This window comes from Podarcis bocagei (genome assembly GCF_964188305.1).
Source record: "Podarcis bocagei genome assembly, chromosome: 6".
NCBI classification, from domain to species: domain Eukaryota; kingdom Metazoa; phylum Chordata; class Lepidosauria; order Squamata; family Lacertidae; genus Podarcis; species Podarcis bocagei.
Window position 1 is genome coordinate 38125995 of NC_138130.1, and position 20946 is coordinate 38146940.

Here is a 20946-nt window from a genome sequence, read left to right on the forward strand (position 1 = left end):
CAGAACAGAAGCATATTGATGAGTCACACTATTCAACCACAAGCCATCCCAAGAGTTGCAAACAGTGCCTGTGGTTGCAATGACATCTTCAAAAGCTTCCATTAGTGCCCACAAAGCCTCTGAGCCACTTCACATGGTCATGAGGTGGCCAAGGTGGTTACCTGTCCCCTGTCCCTGCCTCTCCCCCCCCCCCCAAGAAGTATGTAGAGCTTAAGGAGGAAGCTTTAAGAGAAATGCTTTTTCTTTCCCACTTCCTCTTGTAGCACTCTGTGATTTCAAGGCTCAGATTAATTCTACTGAATCCGACTTTTACCCAGATGGCTTGGGAAGCAGTGAACTGTGCACACACAGTTTCTCTTCCTGTGTCTTGGGGTGGTGGGGCTGAGCCAGGGGAGGGAAAAGTAGTGACCAAACAGGGGTGGCACCCCCAGAACTTGTTGAAAAATCAAAATGTTCCCATTGGTGACCCTTATTCCATTACATTTGTTTGATTAGTAGTACTGGTGAGTTTCCAAAATGAAACCAGCTATTTAATTCCTCCAGGTGATCCTTTCTGCAAAGAAAGTCAAGACTGAACCAAGCTCTTTGCAGATGCAGCCATTTATAGCAGCAAGCAGCCATTTCTGTGACCACGTTGGTTGCAAAAGGCATCACTATACTAGGAAAGCAGCTGCTAGCTATTACATACTGTTTCACATTGGGAATTATCTTCAGAATATGGTACCTGTAGAAGGGTTTTCAAGGCAGTGGGGTGGAATAAAGCCAACATCTGTGTGATGAGCTAATATACAGGTTAAATGGGGGACGGTGGCAGAACTCACATATTGAGAGCCCCACAAGTCTTAACAAATTTCTATGTAATATTGTTAAATGATACATCATCTTTAGAGAAAACCAAAGGCTCAGCCTTGACTTCAGAGTATGGAGTTCTAAAATGGACTGCGCATTCAGTACAGCAAACAAAGAAGCCAAATCAGTGAAAACTATAATTGAAACAAGATTACTGTTTTCACTGACTGCTCTATGTTTGTCATAAAATTCTCATCATCATTCTTTGCACACCCTTATCCCACACGTAATATGGTTCCCTGCCCACTTTCCACATGATTGGCTGCCATTTGTGAGGAAGGGCACACTGTGCTGTAAGTTCACAGGTAAGTGTACTTACATCTTGCAAAAAAATGAGAATACCTTAACAGTTACAGTGGTACCTCAGGTTATGGACGCTTCAGGTTACAGACTCCACTACCCCAGAAATAGTACCTCGGGTTAAGAACTTTGCTTCAGGATGAGAACAGAAATCATGCGGTGGGAGCATGGCGGCAGCAGGAGGCCCCATTAGCTAAAGTGGTTCCTCAGGTTAAGAACAGTTTCAGGTTAAGAACGGACCTCCAGAACGAATTAAGTTCTTAACCCGAGGTACCACTGTACTGGTTTTAGCAGCTGCTCCACATTTATCATAATAGGCAGTTCTGCTTCCAGAGAGGTCAAGCTGGAATTTCTCTCTCCCCTCCTCTCCCATTTTTTTGAAGTGAGTGCAGATTTAGAGGACTGTTTGAGATTTACATAAATTCCCAGCTTAGTTTATGACTTTGGCAAAATCTGAGGTTTATTGTTTCAACTTCTACACTTCTATGGATAAACAAACCACCTTTCCTAGAGATCGAAAAACAGACCCTTTCTCCAAGTGTTCCAATGTATTACACACACACGAGAAAGAGAGAGAGAGAGAGCGTCCTAAAATTACCAGGAATAAAGCATATCATCAAAAGGTCATGCATTTATTTCTGGATATCACTAGATAGCCACCAGTCTTCATACACTGTAACTAATATTGCTAAGAATGATATTTCAGCTTTATGCATTTGAAAATCCATGCTTAATTATTATGTATAATAACCCTCCAATCTGAATGCTGAGAAACCTTCCATCTGTTTTACATTAGGGTTCGTTGGATTCACTTGATTGGAACTAACTTAGCCCCCCTGGTGGCTGTAATTGTGTTCAGATGGTTCTCATGAGTGCAAGCAGAACATAGCACAAGTGCATTTTGGAATATTCCAATACAACCAGAATAATCAATTTCAAGTCCAGATGTACATTTGCAGTCATTTAGAAATGTGCTTTTTATTAGATAAAAAGATTTGTATCCATCGTTGAAGCACAAATTAGTCCTCTGAACTCCAGATTTCTTGGCTTTTAGAAATATGTGTACCTCTTGGCCTTTTACTGGGTTAATACCAGACAGGTTTTATTTCTTCTCTTCCCCCTGCCATTTTTTTATTATTTTTTTACATGCAGAGCTGCCGTTGTAGAAACGCTGTTGTCCACCATGTAGACTTAGCATTAAATAGTGACAGGTTGGGCTGAACTTCCACAGTAGGCAGCATTCAAAAGAACATCAAAGGCTTACTAGCTTAGATTCTAAATTTAGATCCTACAAACCTGTGTGGCAGCTTGAGTAGCAGCACATGGGACACAAATCAAGTTCAACACACCAGTGCTCCTTAGTAAATTATAAGAACAAATATAGATTTGATGCATTAAGAGTTGTTAAGTCAGGTTCTCCAACAACAAATAAATAAATCTCCTTTTACCCACAGCACATATTAGCAAGAATTGTAATGCCTTTGTAAGTTACAGTGAATATCTGAAGTATGGTGAAAGTTAGCCTTCACACCCAGTGCGTATCAATATCCAGATACATCAGAAAAAACTTATAATCAAAATGTGATTGCCAGCATTCATTACTATAACTCCCCAAAGATGGTCCTGTGAATGGGCGGCTCTCAAGCCTGGATAAATGGTCAAATGCCTGCTTTGGAAGAGGTCATACTCCCCCTGAAGGAGCAGGTTCATATTTTGGTGGGGTGCTCCTCAATCTCGGTCACTAGAGGCTCGGGTGATCTCAGCAGCTAGGAATATCTTTACCAGCTATGCTGGCAAGTTGGAGCCTCCTAACAGAAGGTCCATGTTGTGCTCGGCCCTGGAACTCTTCCCCAACCGGCTTGTGGGCAGGGTTTGCCCCGCTCCAGCCGGTGATGCCACACTTATGCCACTGGCCTTTAGCCAATCGGCAGCGTTGGCAAGTTTGGGGGTTGGGGGTATTTATTTGGCAGCACGACATGGGGACTCCCTCTTGCTTTGCACTGCCAAACACCCGCCCGCCCACCCGTTAATTAGGTTATGTTCCGCCTTGCTTTGGACTTCAGTTGGTCACCTGTTTTGGAACGGGGGCCGGGTAGGAATTTTTTTCCATGTGGCAGATTGGCTGTGGCCACTTGGTTTTTGCCTACCTCTTAGCAATTGTCACAACTTTGTAAGATTTGGTAGTTAGGCATTGGTTTAGGGGAATGTGTGGGGGGGGAGGTGCGGCCATCACCTGCCCCTCCAATTAATAGGGTATTCCATTAAAGGAATCCGGGGGTCTGGATCTTGTCCGAAGCCCAGAGAGGGGCTAGGGCCATGCCAGGACCCCCAGGAACCCCAGGGATGAGCACCAGTCATATACATTGATGGAGCGCCCCTTGCTGGTAGTTTACCCTTCCAGGCTTCCTGCAGGGTGGGGCAGGAGCCAGTTATAGTTTTGATACCAATGCCTAAGCCAATACCAGTCACATTTGTGTATTTAATAAAGTTGTGGCCAAAATTTGCCCATTAACATTAAAACTAAATTCTGTCTCCACTGTGTCTTTATTACCGTGGGGGGTGGCTTTTGGAGCTCGGAGCACAAGACAGATAACATCTGTTTCTGGACTGGAATACTAGTCCACTACTGTACATACACTAATGAGCCTCAGCTTGGATTCCTGCAATGAATTCTGTATGGGGCTGCTCAAAATTCATCTCCGATCATCAGCATTCCCCCATATGTCAATTCTTGCTAAATTAAGGGCATTTGCTGTAGTGTATGAATTGTTTTTCTCAAGCACAGCTTACCTCTGCCCCTCTCCCCACCCCAAAAAACTTCCAGTACACTTCCAGCATGTTCCAGTTTCTGGCAGAAGAGCTAATCATGTAATCACCTACAAGCAACAACTCCGATTAGAGTCGGGATTTTTAAAATAAATGTAGGAGTGCATTCAAACATGCAACACCCAATAAGTGGGTGTTACCAATACTGTCTGTTCTGCCATCCCTTTCCTGTGAGGATATATCTAAGAGTCACTAAGGTGGGAATGGAGAAGAAGGTCAACCAAGGTTAATCATTTTTCATTATTACAGAGGGTCTAATCCCATGTCCATTAAATCTAGTGAAATAAGTGAATTATTCATTTGAAATATCTTTCTGCTTTTAAATCCAAATTAATTCATTCAGCTTTAACCAACTGAAATTTTAAAAAGTATTTTCCTGGGGGGAGGGTTCTATTTTTTATCTTAACCTAACTAAAGTAATAGCGATGTATCATGTCTGTATTATTTTTTTTATAACAATACAAATTTCTTCTACAGTACAATTTTTCAGAGCATAACATTGTTCTTAAGAAAGTTTGTCTGCTGCAACTTCCTGTAAGAAATCATGGGAACTATAATCTTCTGATGCAATAAACTTAAAAGCAGGAAGTGCAGTCATGTAAAATCTGACTTTGAAAGTATTTATGAGGAAGAAAACACAACTGTTGTCACCTAAAATGTTAGAAGGTATAAAGCAGTAGTTTTCAGCCAGTGTGCCATAGCACCCTGGGGTGCCTTGAATGATGGTCAGGGATGCTGCAGGCAAGATTAGCTTGTGTCCCTCTTTCTTTCCCTCCCTTCTGTGATGCCCTTTTGCATCTCTGCCTCCCAAAGGCTTGCACAGCTGTTTATTGCAGCAGCCCTGGCTATAAGCTCCACAGGCAAATGGTGCCTCTTGGAGGCACCTCTTTTTGGGGTGGGAGAATCTCAGAGACCAGGGGCTGCAGCAGCTGCTGCCCGGAGGACTCACAAGGAAAGAAAAGCAGAGAGGAGTCTGAGGGAACACTCCACAAGGGCGGGTGTTCGAAAAAGGGTGAGAGGCTGCCAGCTCTGCAGGGAAGGGGTGACATAATTGGGCTCCTGATCCCCACAGGGGTGCCACAGAAAGAATGTAGTTGGTCAAGGAAGTCGTGGACTCAGAAAGGTTGAAAACCTCTGGTATAAAATAATTCCAGCATTAGCCTGAAGAAACCTTTTGACAAAATATGAACAAAGCTCAACTGAACATTGGAAGCCATCAAACTTCTATTCCACTAAGCACTTTAAAAACTCTTCAGTTGTTTTTTGGGGAGGTGCAGAAGTAACCACATACACCCCTTAACTACTGTCAAATGATCCAGAATAGCTGCTTTCACACTCTCTTTCTCCAACTCCTACCACCACATGCATGAATTAGCCTTGCTAGCTTTAATAGATTGTCATAACCACCCCACCAATGTTAACCCTTGTTAACACAAACTAATGTTCACTCTTCATTTTCTTTTTTAAAATCACCTTTGGACTTATGTGTCAGTCCCTGATTTAACCCTCCAAGTTTGCACACAATGACTAATCATGCTTCTAGCAACAGAGAAAAAGGGGGGTGGGATTGATGGACTGGAAGTGCTTAGATGGGACAGGGAGTATGAAATTCCATGTACTAAATTGTATTCTGTAGGCAGACTTATGGGGCTGGAAGAATTATGAACCTCTGTTTCATTTCCCCCAACCCCTTCCCCTTTTCCCATTCTCCAACACACTTTGCACTCCTGCTACAATATGCAATAGCCTACTTTTATTTGCCACAGGCTCCAAAATAAATGCCTACAAACAATCTCTACCTTTGTATAAGTTTTTTGGTACTTGGCATGTATGTCCACATCCATTGGAACAGCATTTTTTCACGCCAGAGCATTCGCTGTCAGCCTCACAGCTTTCAACACAGGCAGCCGCAAAGCCACTGGCCTTCTCAGGTGCCGGGCAGTCTCCTTGCTTCACCGACAAGATGTATTTGAGGAATTCACAACTAGTTAAGCATTCGTAGTTCTTCTTGGGGAAAAGAGGCTAAAGGGAAAACAAGAAAATTATACAAAGCCTTCAGTAGGAATATCAAAATATTGCTGAAATATTTCCAAGATGTTGCTGAAAAGATCATTCAGATTACAGGCAGTAGCTGTCCAGCAGAGGTCTCCTGACCTGCTGTTGCTTGCATTTCTGCTGCTGGACAGAAAGCATAGGGGAGTGGCAGCAACAAGGTTGGCATGGGGCGAATACAACAGTGGAGCTAATATGGCACTACCACCAGTGCAAATATACCACAACAACATCCCCCTACATCTTCTGGTAAGCAGTGGCATGGGAGGGTCAGGTGAGCACCACTGCCCTACCCCCCCCCCAACCAACTGCTACCAGTTACAGGTCTAGCCTTGATAATTCATATACATTTATAGCTTCTGAACAATAGCTGCAAAATACAGAATGGTGATGTCTCTGAAGCTGTATCATCATCCCTTACTAAATTAAATCATTTGCCTCTGCCAGGTCTTCCATATAAAGCTTTCCATAGCCACAAATCACTGCAGAACTGATGGCTACATTGCAAAGTACTGTATTTGCAAATGAGTATATGCAAATTTATTTCATTCTTCATAGGCCAAATCTTTGTGTCGCATTCATATACAAGAAGGAAAAATCCAACTGCTTTTCCTATGAAAAGGGAGCTTCAGGAGCAGAAAAATAGCAGGAGGAACAGAAAGTGCTTAATCCTTGATCTGCTCTGCCCCCTAAGCCACTTCCTGCTACCCACTCACTGTGGCTCCTGTCACAAACATGTCTTTGAAACTCTGAAGAGGGGGAGGACCAGAAATGAGTAAGAAAAGGATGAAAAATCCTTTCTATGTTCCAACCCTCATCCACTGCAGCTCTTCCCTGTGAAAAAAGCAGCAATCAAGTTTGTGATACAGATGCTTTGTCCATAATGTGTCCTTAGTTCAGTGTTTGCTGTTTTGCACATTCTATCCCATCATTTCTTGCATTCACACTCACACCCACTTTATACAACACATTTTGTGCTTTAGTGAAATATCACTCAACAATAAATGTACAGCATTTGTTCTTACAGTATAGCTCAGAATGCCTCCATTTTGATTATATGGAGAGAGAGAAAGAGCTACATTTATTGAATCACTATTTCACCATATATCATCAGAGATTGCAGTCTGGTTGCCTTTCTATGGCAGCCATGGGCTACAGTGCCTGGCAGAGCTAGAAAGTCTAGAATGGCCATCCATGGAAAACAGAGCCTGGGGAAGAGCTCTCTAAGCTTGCTTAACTTATTCTCTCTTTTGGAACCATGATCATAGCTAAATGGTTGCTTTCAAATATAATGCTGGGTAAGGAGATTGTGATTTGTGATTGTAGCTGACAAGGGCAGAGGTTAATAGAAACAAAATGCACCTGCTTTTGTGATTTATGTCTGTGATCAGAAATGGGCAGGTGTACATGTCTGGGTATGTGCCTATATAAAACATCACAAATTTTCAGCTACTTAATTAAAAATCTTTTCTAGTCCCTTGAGGCATACTCTGCCTTTGAAGCTTCTGTTCTTCACCCTAGTTCACAACTTATTTTTTCAGTGAACTGTTAAATGTGCAACTTTTTACTTACAGCCTTTTAAGTTTCAAGCTTAGTTTCAAACTCAAAATCACTAATTAAACAGGGATATTAGCAGTTCCTAGCTACAAGTGGGAAGTGTTTATTCTCCCAGTCAGCCAACTCCTTTTACTCAATAAACATCTCACAAACATAACAACTTCATATTATACTTATAGCTCATCCTTGTCAAGCTCATCATTATTCTTGTGATTTGATTTTGTTTTGTTTTTTATTTATTTTTATTTTGTTTTTTAAAGACATATAAGTAATTTCCAAGTTACAAAATCTGAAGCCCACTTTCTACACAACAAACCTTCCCTATTGGTGCACACCCAGACATCTGAATCAATAAAGAAACAAATTAAGATTCCTCTTATCCTGTAAGTGCAAGTGTACTTAAAAATAAATCCAAACATCTGCCCTTAAATTAAAAACCTAGTGCAACTTATTTCTGTCTTATAGTTCCAAAGTCTACTACATTTCTGCTTCAGATTTTACCAGAAATATAGCATGATGTTCCTTATCATTCAGTGGATAGAAATAGGATCCACATTTTACATAAACATTAGATATGTCCAGCAGGGTGATCTACATACAATATGTGATAGCCAATTGGATATCTGGGATTGAATCCAACCAACGTAGTTTACAAAACCACCAATCTCAAGGAATCTTCTGCACTATCCCTGCCAATGTACAGTTATGCACCTCAGTCACTTTTTACCCAAGCTAAGACACAAGCAAAGTGCTTTTTAATTCCCTTCTACTGAAGTATGATAATCAAGACACATGTGGCAGATGCCTCTATTGCTATGCACTTTGGCTACATAATTTTCATGCAGAAGCTAAGGCACAAGAAGCAGCTAGGAATAACTATTTTTAAAAAACCTGTTATTGTTTACACTGATAAAAAGGGAGTTAAAGAACACAGGATCCCACTTACTTTAAATGAAACTGAGTCAATGTAGCTCGATTGTTGCTACTAAAAGCTGTGCATTAGGCCCTGTTAAAAATGAGTTGCCATAATTTAAAAACAATTTACAGTGTATGTCAAAGAAACCTAAAACTTGATGAAGTTGTAAACATCAAGCTTGCAAATTTTAGTTGGAATTTTAGTTGGTCTTATGGATCTGGTTTTCTATATTACTTTAAGAGTTTTAAGATTATCATTTCCCTATTTTTATATGCATTTTTGTAGTGCTTTGTTAACCATCTTGAACTATGGGGAAAGTGGAGCACAAATGTATAAAATAAAGCTCAGTGCCATTTCCTTAAACCCAAGGGACAGAAGCAAAAACAACAGAGACTAAGCCATTGCAAATTCATGCTGTGTTCAGCCCAATAATGTAATATAGTTCAACAGAGACATGCTGAAATCATATTTAGTGCTATTTAACTACAGTACTGGTGAACAATGTTGAATATAATTAGGTTCCACAGTGGAACCTGGCATAATGCCTCAAGGTAAACAATGTTATGGGAGTGGACTTGTGCAACCAGTTTATGAGGAATATAGAGGTGGTGAGCTTATGACATTACAGCTTGTTTCCCATGAACAAGTACAGTGCTCACATGATAAGAAGGTCATATCCATCATACCTATTTTGGGATGGTCTTTTCACATAGTACTATAGCTCTAATATAGGCCAAACACAGTTGTTCATGTCTCAGAGATTTCTCTTAGGAAAAGATCTGTGCCCACATAATCACCGCTTTTGCTAAGAAGGATGACAATTTACACATGTGTATCATCAATAACTGACATGTATTTTGCATTTACCACTGAATGAAACTGTGCTAACGAGTAGCAGAAAGATGTGCATTGTAGCCAATTCCTAGAGTCTAGATGCTTCTGATACTGCACAACCCTCCTCACAGGCCTAGGCCACCTCAAAAAGCATATGAAAAGCCACTTGTTTGAAAGTACACTCATGCTGAAGTCCTCTTGCATGTGGACAGCTTCCATATCAGTAAGCCAACTTCCAACATAACCATAACGTAGGACTTCAACACCTGCAAGTGATTTTGAGGTACAGTTGCTTTCAGACAATTCCGCATGTGCTGTATGGATGATTGTATCACATGACTGTGTGCACATTTGAATTGGTCAATCAAAAGTTGGTAGGTTACTTTATGCATTTAAATAAACAAACAAATGTGGAAGACATCTTGCTGTTGCAGCAACGAAAGGAAAAAGGACACTGATGACTCATGTATACAGCAATTGTACATATAAGACAGCAGCCCAAGAAAGAAAAGTTAATTGACACATAACAACTTGATAGGAAACTTATAGAATGATACAACAGCAATTATTTCAAAGACTCTGAAGACCATTTCAAAATGCTTATGGTCATCGATCAGTTGTAGTCCTGTTCAGCTACTGGAAATAGAGAACATATCCTATTTGTTAGTTCGCTGTCATCAAACAAACTCATTTACTAGTGTGAATGAAATATACAGGACAGAATTTTAAAAAGAGGTCTTTAGAAATGGCATACCTCACAGAAACTTTGGCAATGGTTTTTCTTCAAGTCCCAGGATTCTTTGCAGGGCTCCAGACACTAAAAAGAAGGAAAAATTAATAAATAAACTGTCAGGAATATATATATGTCTTAACTTGTTCAGCCTACAGGACAAGCCTGTTTATTGGAAGCATTAATAAAAGAAATTTTGAACAGAGTTTATCAGGAAGACAAGGCATGTTCCATAGCTACCGAGCAAAGACTAAAGATAGATGTAATCTAAAAGGAGCTCAGCACTGTGAATGTGCTGTCAACATTCTTTTCATATTAAAGAGAACTAGCAGCACATTCAGAATACTTTACGTTACATCTGTCACATAACCGAAGTTATTCTGAACCATTATTAGATTAACATTTCCAATACTCTTCCTCTATAGTAGCATCTGTTTCTTATGCCCACGTTCCATTAACATGCTTGCTTAACAAGGGTTCCAATTATAGCTCCATTGCCCTTGATTATTCTACAGAGCTTAGAGACATCAGAGGAAGATAGAGAAAATCATTTCTACAGAGTATTAACAGATGAAATAATATGATAGTACTTTGCCTACCCATGATATCAAATTGTACTTTCTTCTATAAAAGTTCCACCTCAGTCACATATTCCATTTATATAGGAGGCAAGTGTTCCATGTGTAAAAACCTATTTATTTCACCCAAGGCTACCAGTTTGCAATAGAGCCCATATGTCCTGAACTGAAATGGGAGAGGAGATGGAAGCAATTTTTCCAGTCACACAATACTAGAAGGCATGACATAGACATTGGGTTGGTTGCTGCAAGAAAAGGATACAGAACTAGATAGGTCTTTGGTCTGATCCAGCAGGGCTTTTCTGATATTCCTACTCTGAACTGTCCCTGTTCACCTTTCTGATCTGTCAAAGATTCCTTCTCTAATTTTTCAGGCTACCTAGCAGCTGAGGATGAAAAAGGAATTGCAAGCTCCCAGCAGCTTTTGACCCTTAGGGGGTTAGAGACAGCTTTTTCTTTCACCCATTCTTGCAGCAAAAAATTCAACATTGTTTCCAGGATCAGAACAGAGTTTTCTTGATCAGCAGTGAAGAAACTGTGGCCCTCCAGATCTTGTTGGACTCCAGCTCCATTAGCACTGGCCAGCATTGCCAATGGTTGCAGATTTGTAGTCCAAAAACATATAGAGGGCTATAAGTTTTCCCATCTAGATATTTTGCACCTTCTAATACAAAACACTTGTAGTAGTCACAAGTACATGATACAAACTTTTGGAGATACTTTCCCATTACCAGTTCCTCTACAACTCCAATTGTTCCTTAATAACATTAACAAATGATTGTGAACCCTTCCTGGAGGGAAAAGAAAATCCTTCCTGATTATAACCACATCACCTTAACATTTTTCTCTGTAAAAACCATGTGGTGATTATGAAGCCTCTGATAAAGCTCAAAGTAGGAGATTTGTGAGACTGTTTTCCAGATTTTTCCAGCATCCATTTTGAACATGTTTTTAAGGAAATAGCAAACTCTAACAGCTGTAAATGGGGAACGGGGGGGGGGGGAGTCAATTAAGTGAAATAACAGTTAGTGGGTGCAAATCTGATCTGACTGTGTTTAAGCGACTTTTGGTTAGTGAGCACCACCCTTTGGTGGGAAGGGGAAATTTTATAATCAAAGCCTAGAGCCTTAAGTCAATTAGTTCCAGCTAAGGTTTACTTGGCAACACTGTCTTGTATACTGGGAAAACAGGCAATGCTGCTTGAAACCATTTGATGACTGAAATGCCACTTTTGAAAGAAAGCCAGGCCTTGGATTTGCAATGGTCATTAAATTTGAAGGGTGAGACATATGATTAGATTTACATTGTTTTTATTCGTGGGTTAGATTTATATATATATATATATATGCAAGTATTGACATAAACACAAAAAGGACGCAGAGTGAGAGTCTTGATGGTAAGCTAGTTGGAAAGAAACCCTTTTATTGAATTTGTTATAATCCACTATCTACTGTTTTTATTGCCTGTCAAGTTGTTGATATCCAGAGAAGGCATATCAAAGCAAAAGGCAAGCATTGATTAAGGAACAATAATTTAAAATGCCATTTTTCACAATCGGAGGGGCTACAACTTCCTATAAATAATACACTTTCTACAAATTCCATGGCTATTCTTGCTTGCACATAATTTATTTGCATGTCATATTTCCTCAAAGTAAGGCCACCCGAAGATATGTTGGCACCTCAGGTGAATTGCAAAACGGAGCCTGCTCCCAACCAGCGAAGAAGTTGAGAGTGAAGTTCTACAACAGGGAGAGGAGGAAATAAATATCTGCATCAGGGTCCCCTGCCCCTGTGGAACCTGCTGCCTGAAACAATCACCTCAACTTGCCTCATGGGCGGGCTGGCCCTGTCTCTAAGGTCTTCAAGGGAGAATTCACAGTGCTCATCTCCCAGTTTATTCTCACAGCAATCTTGTGAGGCAGCTTAGGAGGAGATTGTTTCTTGGGCCAATCATATAATGTCTTAGGGGGGCAGCTATATAAATTTAGTTAGAAATAAATAAATAAATAAATAAAGGCTGAGTGGGAATTTGAACCCAAGTCTCTTCACACTTAATCTAATCACCACACAGGTTAGCTAAGTTATACCAGGTTCTTGTTCAGTTATCTCAGTTTCATTCCTCTCTGAAATCTATTTTCTTTATTCAGATTTCTCTGAAATCTATTTCTTTACTCTGCTAACAGGCAAAACCAAAAGACATAGCCAGCAGTGTGATACCACAAACCTTAGAATGCCTTTCCACATTATCCGTGCAAGAGAGAGCTTATGTCCTAGATCTGTTTTAGTCAGTATTTTTATTAAGTGTATATTTAAAACATTTGAGGTTATTTTTCGTGATCTGCAAAACAAACATAAGAAGATACCACAATAATCTCTCTCCCCCCACTCCGCCAACTTCCAAAAGGCTTCAGTTACCACATAATTCAGTTATTTAAAGTTACAATTACTTTACTACATTTAATTAAGTCCTCAGGGAACATTATTGGCATTCTACAAAAAACGCACAGAAAACAAATTTATTTAGCTTTTTTTTGGAAATGAAAATGGTACTTTAAAGCTATTGAAGGATAGTGACTTGGCAAGTTTTCCATTTCTAGCTGTTACAAGGTGGCTTCAGATAACTTCATTCTGCCTCTTGAAAACCCCATCTAGTTATAGCATTAGATGGTCAGAACATCAAATCTCCGTTTTTTTGTAAAAGTGGTTGCTTAACTTGTAAAACTGCAACCAACTTATATTTTAGTTATTAGAATTGAACTGCCATCAGATTATTCCTCTTCTTACACTCTATTGCAAACTCACATTTGTGCACCTTATTGAAGGAGATGCAACAAAATACTTTTGCTCAGTTTCTACTACAGAACTTGAGTTTTACAGACCACCGAACAGTCAGAAACAGGGAGAGAAGGGACTGTCTTTGTCTGAACTGCTACTAGGTTTCTCTTTTTGGCTTCTGGCTTCTCTTTCTAGCACTACCATTGCCATCCAAGGCGACATATTCCGCATTACTAAATAGCAAAAAAGCTGTAGGGCTTTTCACTTCTAATTTCACGCTATAATAAGATGCAGTAGTTGTTTCGCTGAAAGACCTGAAAGGGCTTTCTTTGTGAGGCCCATTTGATGGCCAGGTTACCACATTCCGGCATTAGGCATCTGTACTTCTCCAAGCTGGGATGGCGGTGGGAAAGAGAAAGCGTAAACAAGGAAAGCGATGCAAGGTTCTTAATAATGATCTTCCTCACTAAAGAAATTAGGCCTATTCTGTTCCCATTATACCAATATAAGTGAAGTACAGATCAATTTAGGTTCTCCCTTGGGGTGCACAAATCAATTAGGCCCTAATTATTAGAGTCTACTGTGAAACTATTTCAGCTAGATGCATTTTAAACACACTTAGCACTACAAACGTTGCTTTACTTTAAGGGTTGATATGGTTCTTGCTTAGAAGGATCACGGTTAAAATCACACAGTCCTTTACTAAGGGCCCTGACTCATGATGTTACTTCCATGGTTTGGCAGGCACTGCATAGCAGGTTTTTCCACTGTTATGAAGGCAAGATCAAAAGCCATAGATCATGTGGGAGGAGGCCACAATGTAGCTTCTTGTCACACCAACACTGGCCCTCCCAAAAACTGGAGCAATGCTGGTATGGACAAGAACCATGCTGTGAACTCTTTGGGTTTTCAAAATGACATTTTCTGACATTTGCAGTGTAGGAAAGCAGCGTACTGCATTGTGGCTACTACATTATAGAGGAAATGGCAGAAAAGTGCTGTAGGTGAAGACGATTACAGTTCATATTAATACTGCTTTCCCACAGCAACAACCCCTGAGATTCCTCAGAATATTATCAGGAGTTCATTTACTGGGAAAACGTTTAAGCTGCCTTTTAAGGAAAGCTCTCACAAGGGGGTTCTCAATGTTTCTTATTTTTTTATTCCCAACTTTAATAAAGAATAAAATAAAAATATTATTATTATTATTATTTTGAAAAAATAATAACAACAACAATAAACCATCACCTCACATTAAGGATTCAATAATAAGCAGTATTTCTTAAATTAAACATATAAATTACCATCTGTCATGGATGATTTAGTTGAGATTCGTGGCAGAGCTGGACTAGATGACCCTCGGGATCCCTTCAAACTCTGCAATTCTATGATTCTATGGCCAAATAGGTATTCACCACTAATCACTTTCTCTGGTGTTTGCTTTAAGACTACTGCTCAGGGGAGCCAACTTGAGTCCCCAGTTATGGGTGCCCAGTGCATGTGGCATCATAACATCATGTACCACCACCACCACCCCACCTCAGAACCTGACTTCCGGTGCACTGGAAATCAAGTTCCGAAGCCTTGAGAGACCTTGGGGGCCCTGAAGTGTGGGTGCTGAGCACCTGCAATAAAAGTTTTGTGGGTGTTCAGGTACCCAGATCCCCCTATAATTGGTGTCCCTGCTATCACTACTCTGCCCCACCATTTGACTGGTCTTCTTTCCCTTCCCTTCCCTTCCCTTCCCTTCCCTTCCCTTCCCTTCCCTTCCCTTCCCTTCCCTTCCCTTCCCTTCCCTTCCCTTCCCTTCCCTTCCCTTCCTTTCCTTTCCCTTCTCTGCCTTCTGGAACCTCTTCTAGTTCTCAGCCTGCCTCACCAAATTATACCAGTTCTTAGGGATGCGGGGCGAAATCTTAATTCCAGACAAGCTGACAAACTTCTATCATTCCTTAGGCTTAGCGTTATGTGCAAACCTGCCCACTGTCAGATGTATCAAGTATTGTAAAAAAAGCAGGGTGAAAAAAATTCAGAACTACTTGGTTTCTCCTAAATTTACTCCCAAAACAAATGGCTATGGACAATTTCCGTATTCAGCAACAGTCAATGAATATGTCAAAGGCATCAGTAGGCACTGACTAGCCTGCCCATCAGGTCCAGAGCTGTTTGTTTAATATTAGCCTGTGAGAAAAGCCATGCATTTGACTTTGGGCTTAGCATTGGGAATAAGTCCTACAATTAACCACACATAAAAAAATCACAGAATCTTAACTCTAGTGGCCAATTAAGATTCACTAACCAAAAGCATTTTGTAGACCATGAAAGATTGAAGGGAGAGAGGGACAGAGCACCGATGCTTGCTGCAGTAAGACCAAGCTTGGAAAGTTACAGTAACAATGGCAACAGCAGCAATAGCCAACTTTGAATCTGCTCTATAAACAGCCAAGTTTAAGCCTTGTTCAAACTTGGGCACCAAGTCTCATTAACAAATATTCAGGGAGAAGAAACGGAATACACTAATAATTATTCAACAGTTAATGCGTATTCTCTCTAGGCTCTTTTAAAAACCTCTGCATCTCCTTAAATATACTACAACCCAGTGTATTATTTTTATTTAAAAAAATTAACAACAGCTCTTACCCATTATGGTTGGAAATAAGATTTGTCATAAAAAATACTCACATTAGAAAGCTAGAATTATCTAAATAGGAGTTACAATCCATAAGAATAATTGCTAAAAACATTTCAAAAGCCACTCAAAAGGATACCATGGAAGAGTCATGAGATATAATATCCATAACTAATTCTGTTACCACTAACCCAAAAGAATGATGCTCAACTTTACAGGCTACAATGTTTGTACTTACTTATACAAACTGCCAAGTTTCAAAGACATTAGGACAAATTTATCACAGAGAAAAATCTAAGAGGCCAATATTTTTCCACGCAGGAATATAAACAAAACCCTTAACTGTGTTGTATGCTTCCACAATTACTTTGCTGGCCAAGGCATGGATGAAAATATGCTAAGCATTAAAAGGGAGGGTAAATTTTATTTTCATAAATATTAAGTTTATATTTATAAAAATAAGACTGTCCTCCCTTCTTTCAGGCTATAAATCTATCTTTTATAAAAGTAACAAGCAATCTCTCCTTAAAATGTAATATATCTATCAGATTATGGAACGCGTCCATTGCTCATATTTTTGCCTTATAATTTAATAAATCTCTTTACAGAATTAAGCTAATTTTCCAAAGTATCCATGCCACGTTGGCTATAAATGTCATTTCAAATGAAACCAAACTGTAACAAGGGGGGCCACTAGGGGGCGCATTGGAAGATGGCCGACAATACCATCTCTCCGACCCACACGGGGTAATTAAGAGGCTGTTATGGGAGTAGGCAGCCTCCCTTGTTGCCCCAAGGAAATGGGGAACACTGCCCTTGCCTGCCGTGCCCATAAATCACCCCCTAATTCGAAAGAAGGGGGTGAGGGCCCTAGGCAGAATGCCCCCGTGTGGACCTCGGCTCTCCTGGACGCTGTCTCTGATCGCGCACTAGTTGCAGCAATTTGGAATAATTAATTACAAAAGAAGCAAATGCACATATTTCAAGTGAAGAAGGGGAGTGAAGTCTGCTAATTTAAGTGACCTCTGCGAAAGAAGACGACGGGCTGGAGAAACAGGAATATTTTACGATGAAGATACACCAAAGGCGGGGTATGTTGACAATGGGGCTGAATGGGGGGGGAACCTTTTTTACTTTCCTTCTATGTGATTTACAAGAACCCCTCCTCATTAGAACCGTCGGTTGAACTGACCCAAGCAGGATGATTAAGGTCTGTGTGGAGATAAACTTTAACCAAAAGTATGCTTTATGGAGACCGAGAAGCAATAAGAGCTTTTGGGAATGGCGCAGCAATTAATTCGGAGTCGCCATCTTGCCAAAGGATTTATAGCCAGGAGGAAGAACGGATTTGTTTTCAGACTGCATTCCTAGTGAATCTCCTCAGAGGTTTTGAGAAAGGAGGCAGATTGGTGAAGATTAATGACGCTAAGACTGTTTTGATGTATGGAAGTGATGTTATATGGAAAACGTCTGGATATGGCTACTGGATAAAAAAAATAATATCCACGCAAGATTACAAACTGTTCTAACCAGCTTGCGGAGACTATCAGAGGTCACAAAGAGAAAGGAAAAATATATGAAAATAACAACAAGAGATGTGGAAAAATAATAAGAAAGGACTGGATAGTACTGTGAACATCATAAGGTTAGATTTGTGGACATTAAAAGAGCAGTAAGAAGCAAGAAGTTGATTGGATCCCTTCGGAACCTGAAATATGGGTACCCCCAACAAAAATTTAAAATTCGGCTGTGTAATTTGGAATTTATGTAATTTGGTTTGATTTGATGTGATTGGTCGGTTAATAAAAATTATTCTTAAAACGAAAAGCAAAAAAAAAAAGATACCAAACTGTAACAAACATCTTGTTATTTTCAGCATAGTGAATAGAATTTAAGGTGGGATTCCATGCAGTGTGTGTATTGGGGGGGGGTCCAATGTAATATTTCAGAAGCTCTATCGTCTCTAATGTTCCATTCAAAAGCACAATCTTTCCTAAATATTGCTAGAAATACATGCTCTGCAGAGTTACTTTCAATTTTTTTAATTTCAATGATTTAGACCAGTGGTCCCCAAACCTTCCCCCCCCCCATGCACCACTTTAAAAATTCAAAGTGTCTTGGCTGACCATGGCCTAACATAGCAATTGTAGTGGGCATTCTATGATTTTTTTAATTGTAATTTTATTGCTTATTTATTGGGGGGAATCAATATATTTAATGTGATTGGTGTGCCATCTCCCATTTTCAATAACAAATCTATAGGTATGCCACAGACCATATGAATGAAGCTTGCAGCCATAGTTTGGGAACCCCCTGGTTTAAACATTCCTGCTCAGATGTTTAAAATAGTTCTCCAACTGACATAATAACAAGAGGTGTTTCCACTTACTGTAAGCATTGGCTGCCCACAAGTGGTAAATAAAATGTTACTTGCAAAGCCATGCTTTTAACCAGGCCAGATTAAAACCCTATATTTAATACATTTTTCCAATAATGTGCAAAAAGCCTAAAACTGTAAACAGATGGTGCACATCATGCATACGGAGCCAAAACAAACCACATCCTCAATGACCATGTGACTTATTCATTTATGTTGACAACCGTCACTATATCATGAAATCGGGATCAGTTGCAGCAATATCATTAAAATAGAAACATGGGCAGAGTTCACACGTACTACTAAGCGAAAAACCAAGGCTCTTGGTTCACAGCTCAAGCTTTGCCTGGAGTGGTACAAACCATGAGGCCAGGTCTGGATGACATGCTAAGCTAAACTATAATTTACCTCACAGCACACAGAAGGACAGGAGGAAAGCAGCTGCAATATCTTATCCAGGAGCACATGGGATCACGGGATCACATAGTTTGGTGTAGCATGCTAACAGTTTCAGTGAATAACAAGTCACAAAGAACTGGAGAGGAGAAGTGCTTGAATCCAAAGACCCTTCTGCATGAACATTTTCACTGAACACTAACTAACCAGCTTCTCTCCAACTGTCTTCTCCTCAGATGCCACTCTGTTAGGACTCCAAATCACTGGACCAGATTTTGGAAACGATGTGGATCCAGATGGTTCTACCACAGCTTCCATGCAAATGGAAGATAATTTTCACTTGGATCTACACAACCTGAATCTATCAATACTCTGGAGTGGGGGTGGGATCCAAAATTTTCCACCCCATTTCTCTCTTGCTGTTCCTCTTTCAAAATGTTCTGACATGGTTCTAATCATCTAGATTTAGATAATCTAAATCCAAATCCCACCCCATATTATTTATTTTACTTCTTATTAGCATGATAATGCTGGAATATGATAGACCATGTATAAGCATGAATGTGCAGGAAAAGCAAACCAGGTTTTGAACCACCAGGTAAGGGTAACGATTGTACCAAAAACAGCGGACTACAGCGGAAGCAAACATTTTGTAACAGAACATCTGAAGATGCCTTTTTCCCTAGACACAAGATTCTACAGAGGGACAAAATTAACAAGTGACATTCAAGCTCATAGAAACAAGATGGGGTACCATCTCTAACTGGAAGAGCATGGTGCATGCTCTAAAGAGACAATAGCAACTGTACAGCAACAAAGTTGTTATTTGCCTGGCTGAACTGTGCCTGTTGCAGATACTGTTGTTGAGAGCTACTGTAATAGATTTATCAGTCTCCTCAAAGTAGTTACAGGATGGCCTGTGTAACAGCAGCCCACTTATTTGCATAAGAATAAAGAAAGTAAGCTCCTTTACTTCTCTTTGCACAAGGAAATTATTTCTAGGCACATTTGCATACAAGCCAGTTGATTAGCTAAGCACTGTTTGAGCTACAGTGAAAACAGAATCTAATTTCTGCTTTAGTTCTTTAACAAGATATAAAGCTGTCTCAATCTACAGCGCATACTTTTCATGTGCATATATACATTTTATAACAAACTGGTGAAGTAGAAACAGGCTACACAATCTGCAGTAGTGAGCTGCTTACACAGATTCAAATTAGCATTCCCTGCCTGTGTTTCACAAACAACAGCCTTTCAAGCTGCAAATAATTTGTAATTCAAAAAAGGTCTATGGTCAATAGACTGAGCATGTGAAACATGTTTTGCACTTAAGAAATCCAAGACCTGCTGAACACACAAAGTATTAGTTTTCATGTTCTATCAGCTACTGAAAAACTATTAAAATAGTTGTACAATCAGCAAGAAGTTAGGGATTAATCTCAAGCAGTAAATTCATGTGTGTCAATTAGATGGTATCACTTTTGCTTAAGTTATCTCCAAATATCTACTCAATATCATGTGTGTTCTTGACATTAAAAAAAAAAACACTGGCAGGGATGTTATATGTACATCAAACCATAAATTTGTTGATTTAAGCAATCACAATTTAAGATATAACTAAATGTAATTAGCTGGAATCCAACACAATACAAACCACAGGGTTAGTTTCACTAGGTATAATACATATTAACCTTCTGTCTGGACTTTTACACTGCAGCGCCTTGTTGTATTATGGAACTGTGGCTTTTTGATCAATATACTGACATGATGCACAAAATTTTACATGGCAGGATTCAAAGCGGCTTAGTCATGCTGGCCACATGACCCGGAAAAACTGCAGACAAATGTCGGCTCCCTCGGCCAGTAAAGTGAGATAAGCGCCGCAACCCCAGAGTCATTTACGACAGTTGTCAGGGGTCCTTTACCTTTTTATGCATGTTTACATGGAACTCATTAGATTAAGTTGACCTGATTACATGTAAGTTTGCATGATTGTAGGACATACAAAAGTTTGCTCAGAAGTAAGCTTACTTCAATGAGGCTTACAATGCAACTGGACTTAGCTGAAACTGAAAGGAGTCAGAAATTTCCTGTGTCTGCTCTGTTCTTATTTCAGAGAGACAATTAA

At 39.9% G+C, this 20946-nt stretch overlaps 1 protein-coding gene across 1 annotated transcript in view; it reads right to left on the reverse strand.

Moving 5' to 3' along the window:
* Positions 1 to 20946, reverse strand: part of ANOS1 (anosmin 1) — a 101043-nt gene that overhangs the window by 35510 nt on the left and 44587 nt on the right. Inside the window, exons 3-4 of the mRNA XM_081197046.1 lie at positions 10089 to 10151; positions 5775 to 5997 (exon numbers count right to left, since the gene is read on the reverse strand). Coding sequence (XP_081053172.1) covers positions 5775 to 5997; positions 10089 to 10151 — 286 coding nt within the window. The remainder of the gene's footprint in view (positions 1 to 5774; positions 5998 to 10088; positions 10152 to 20946) is intronic.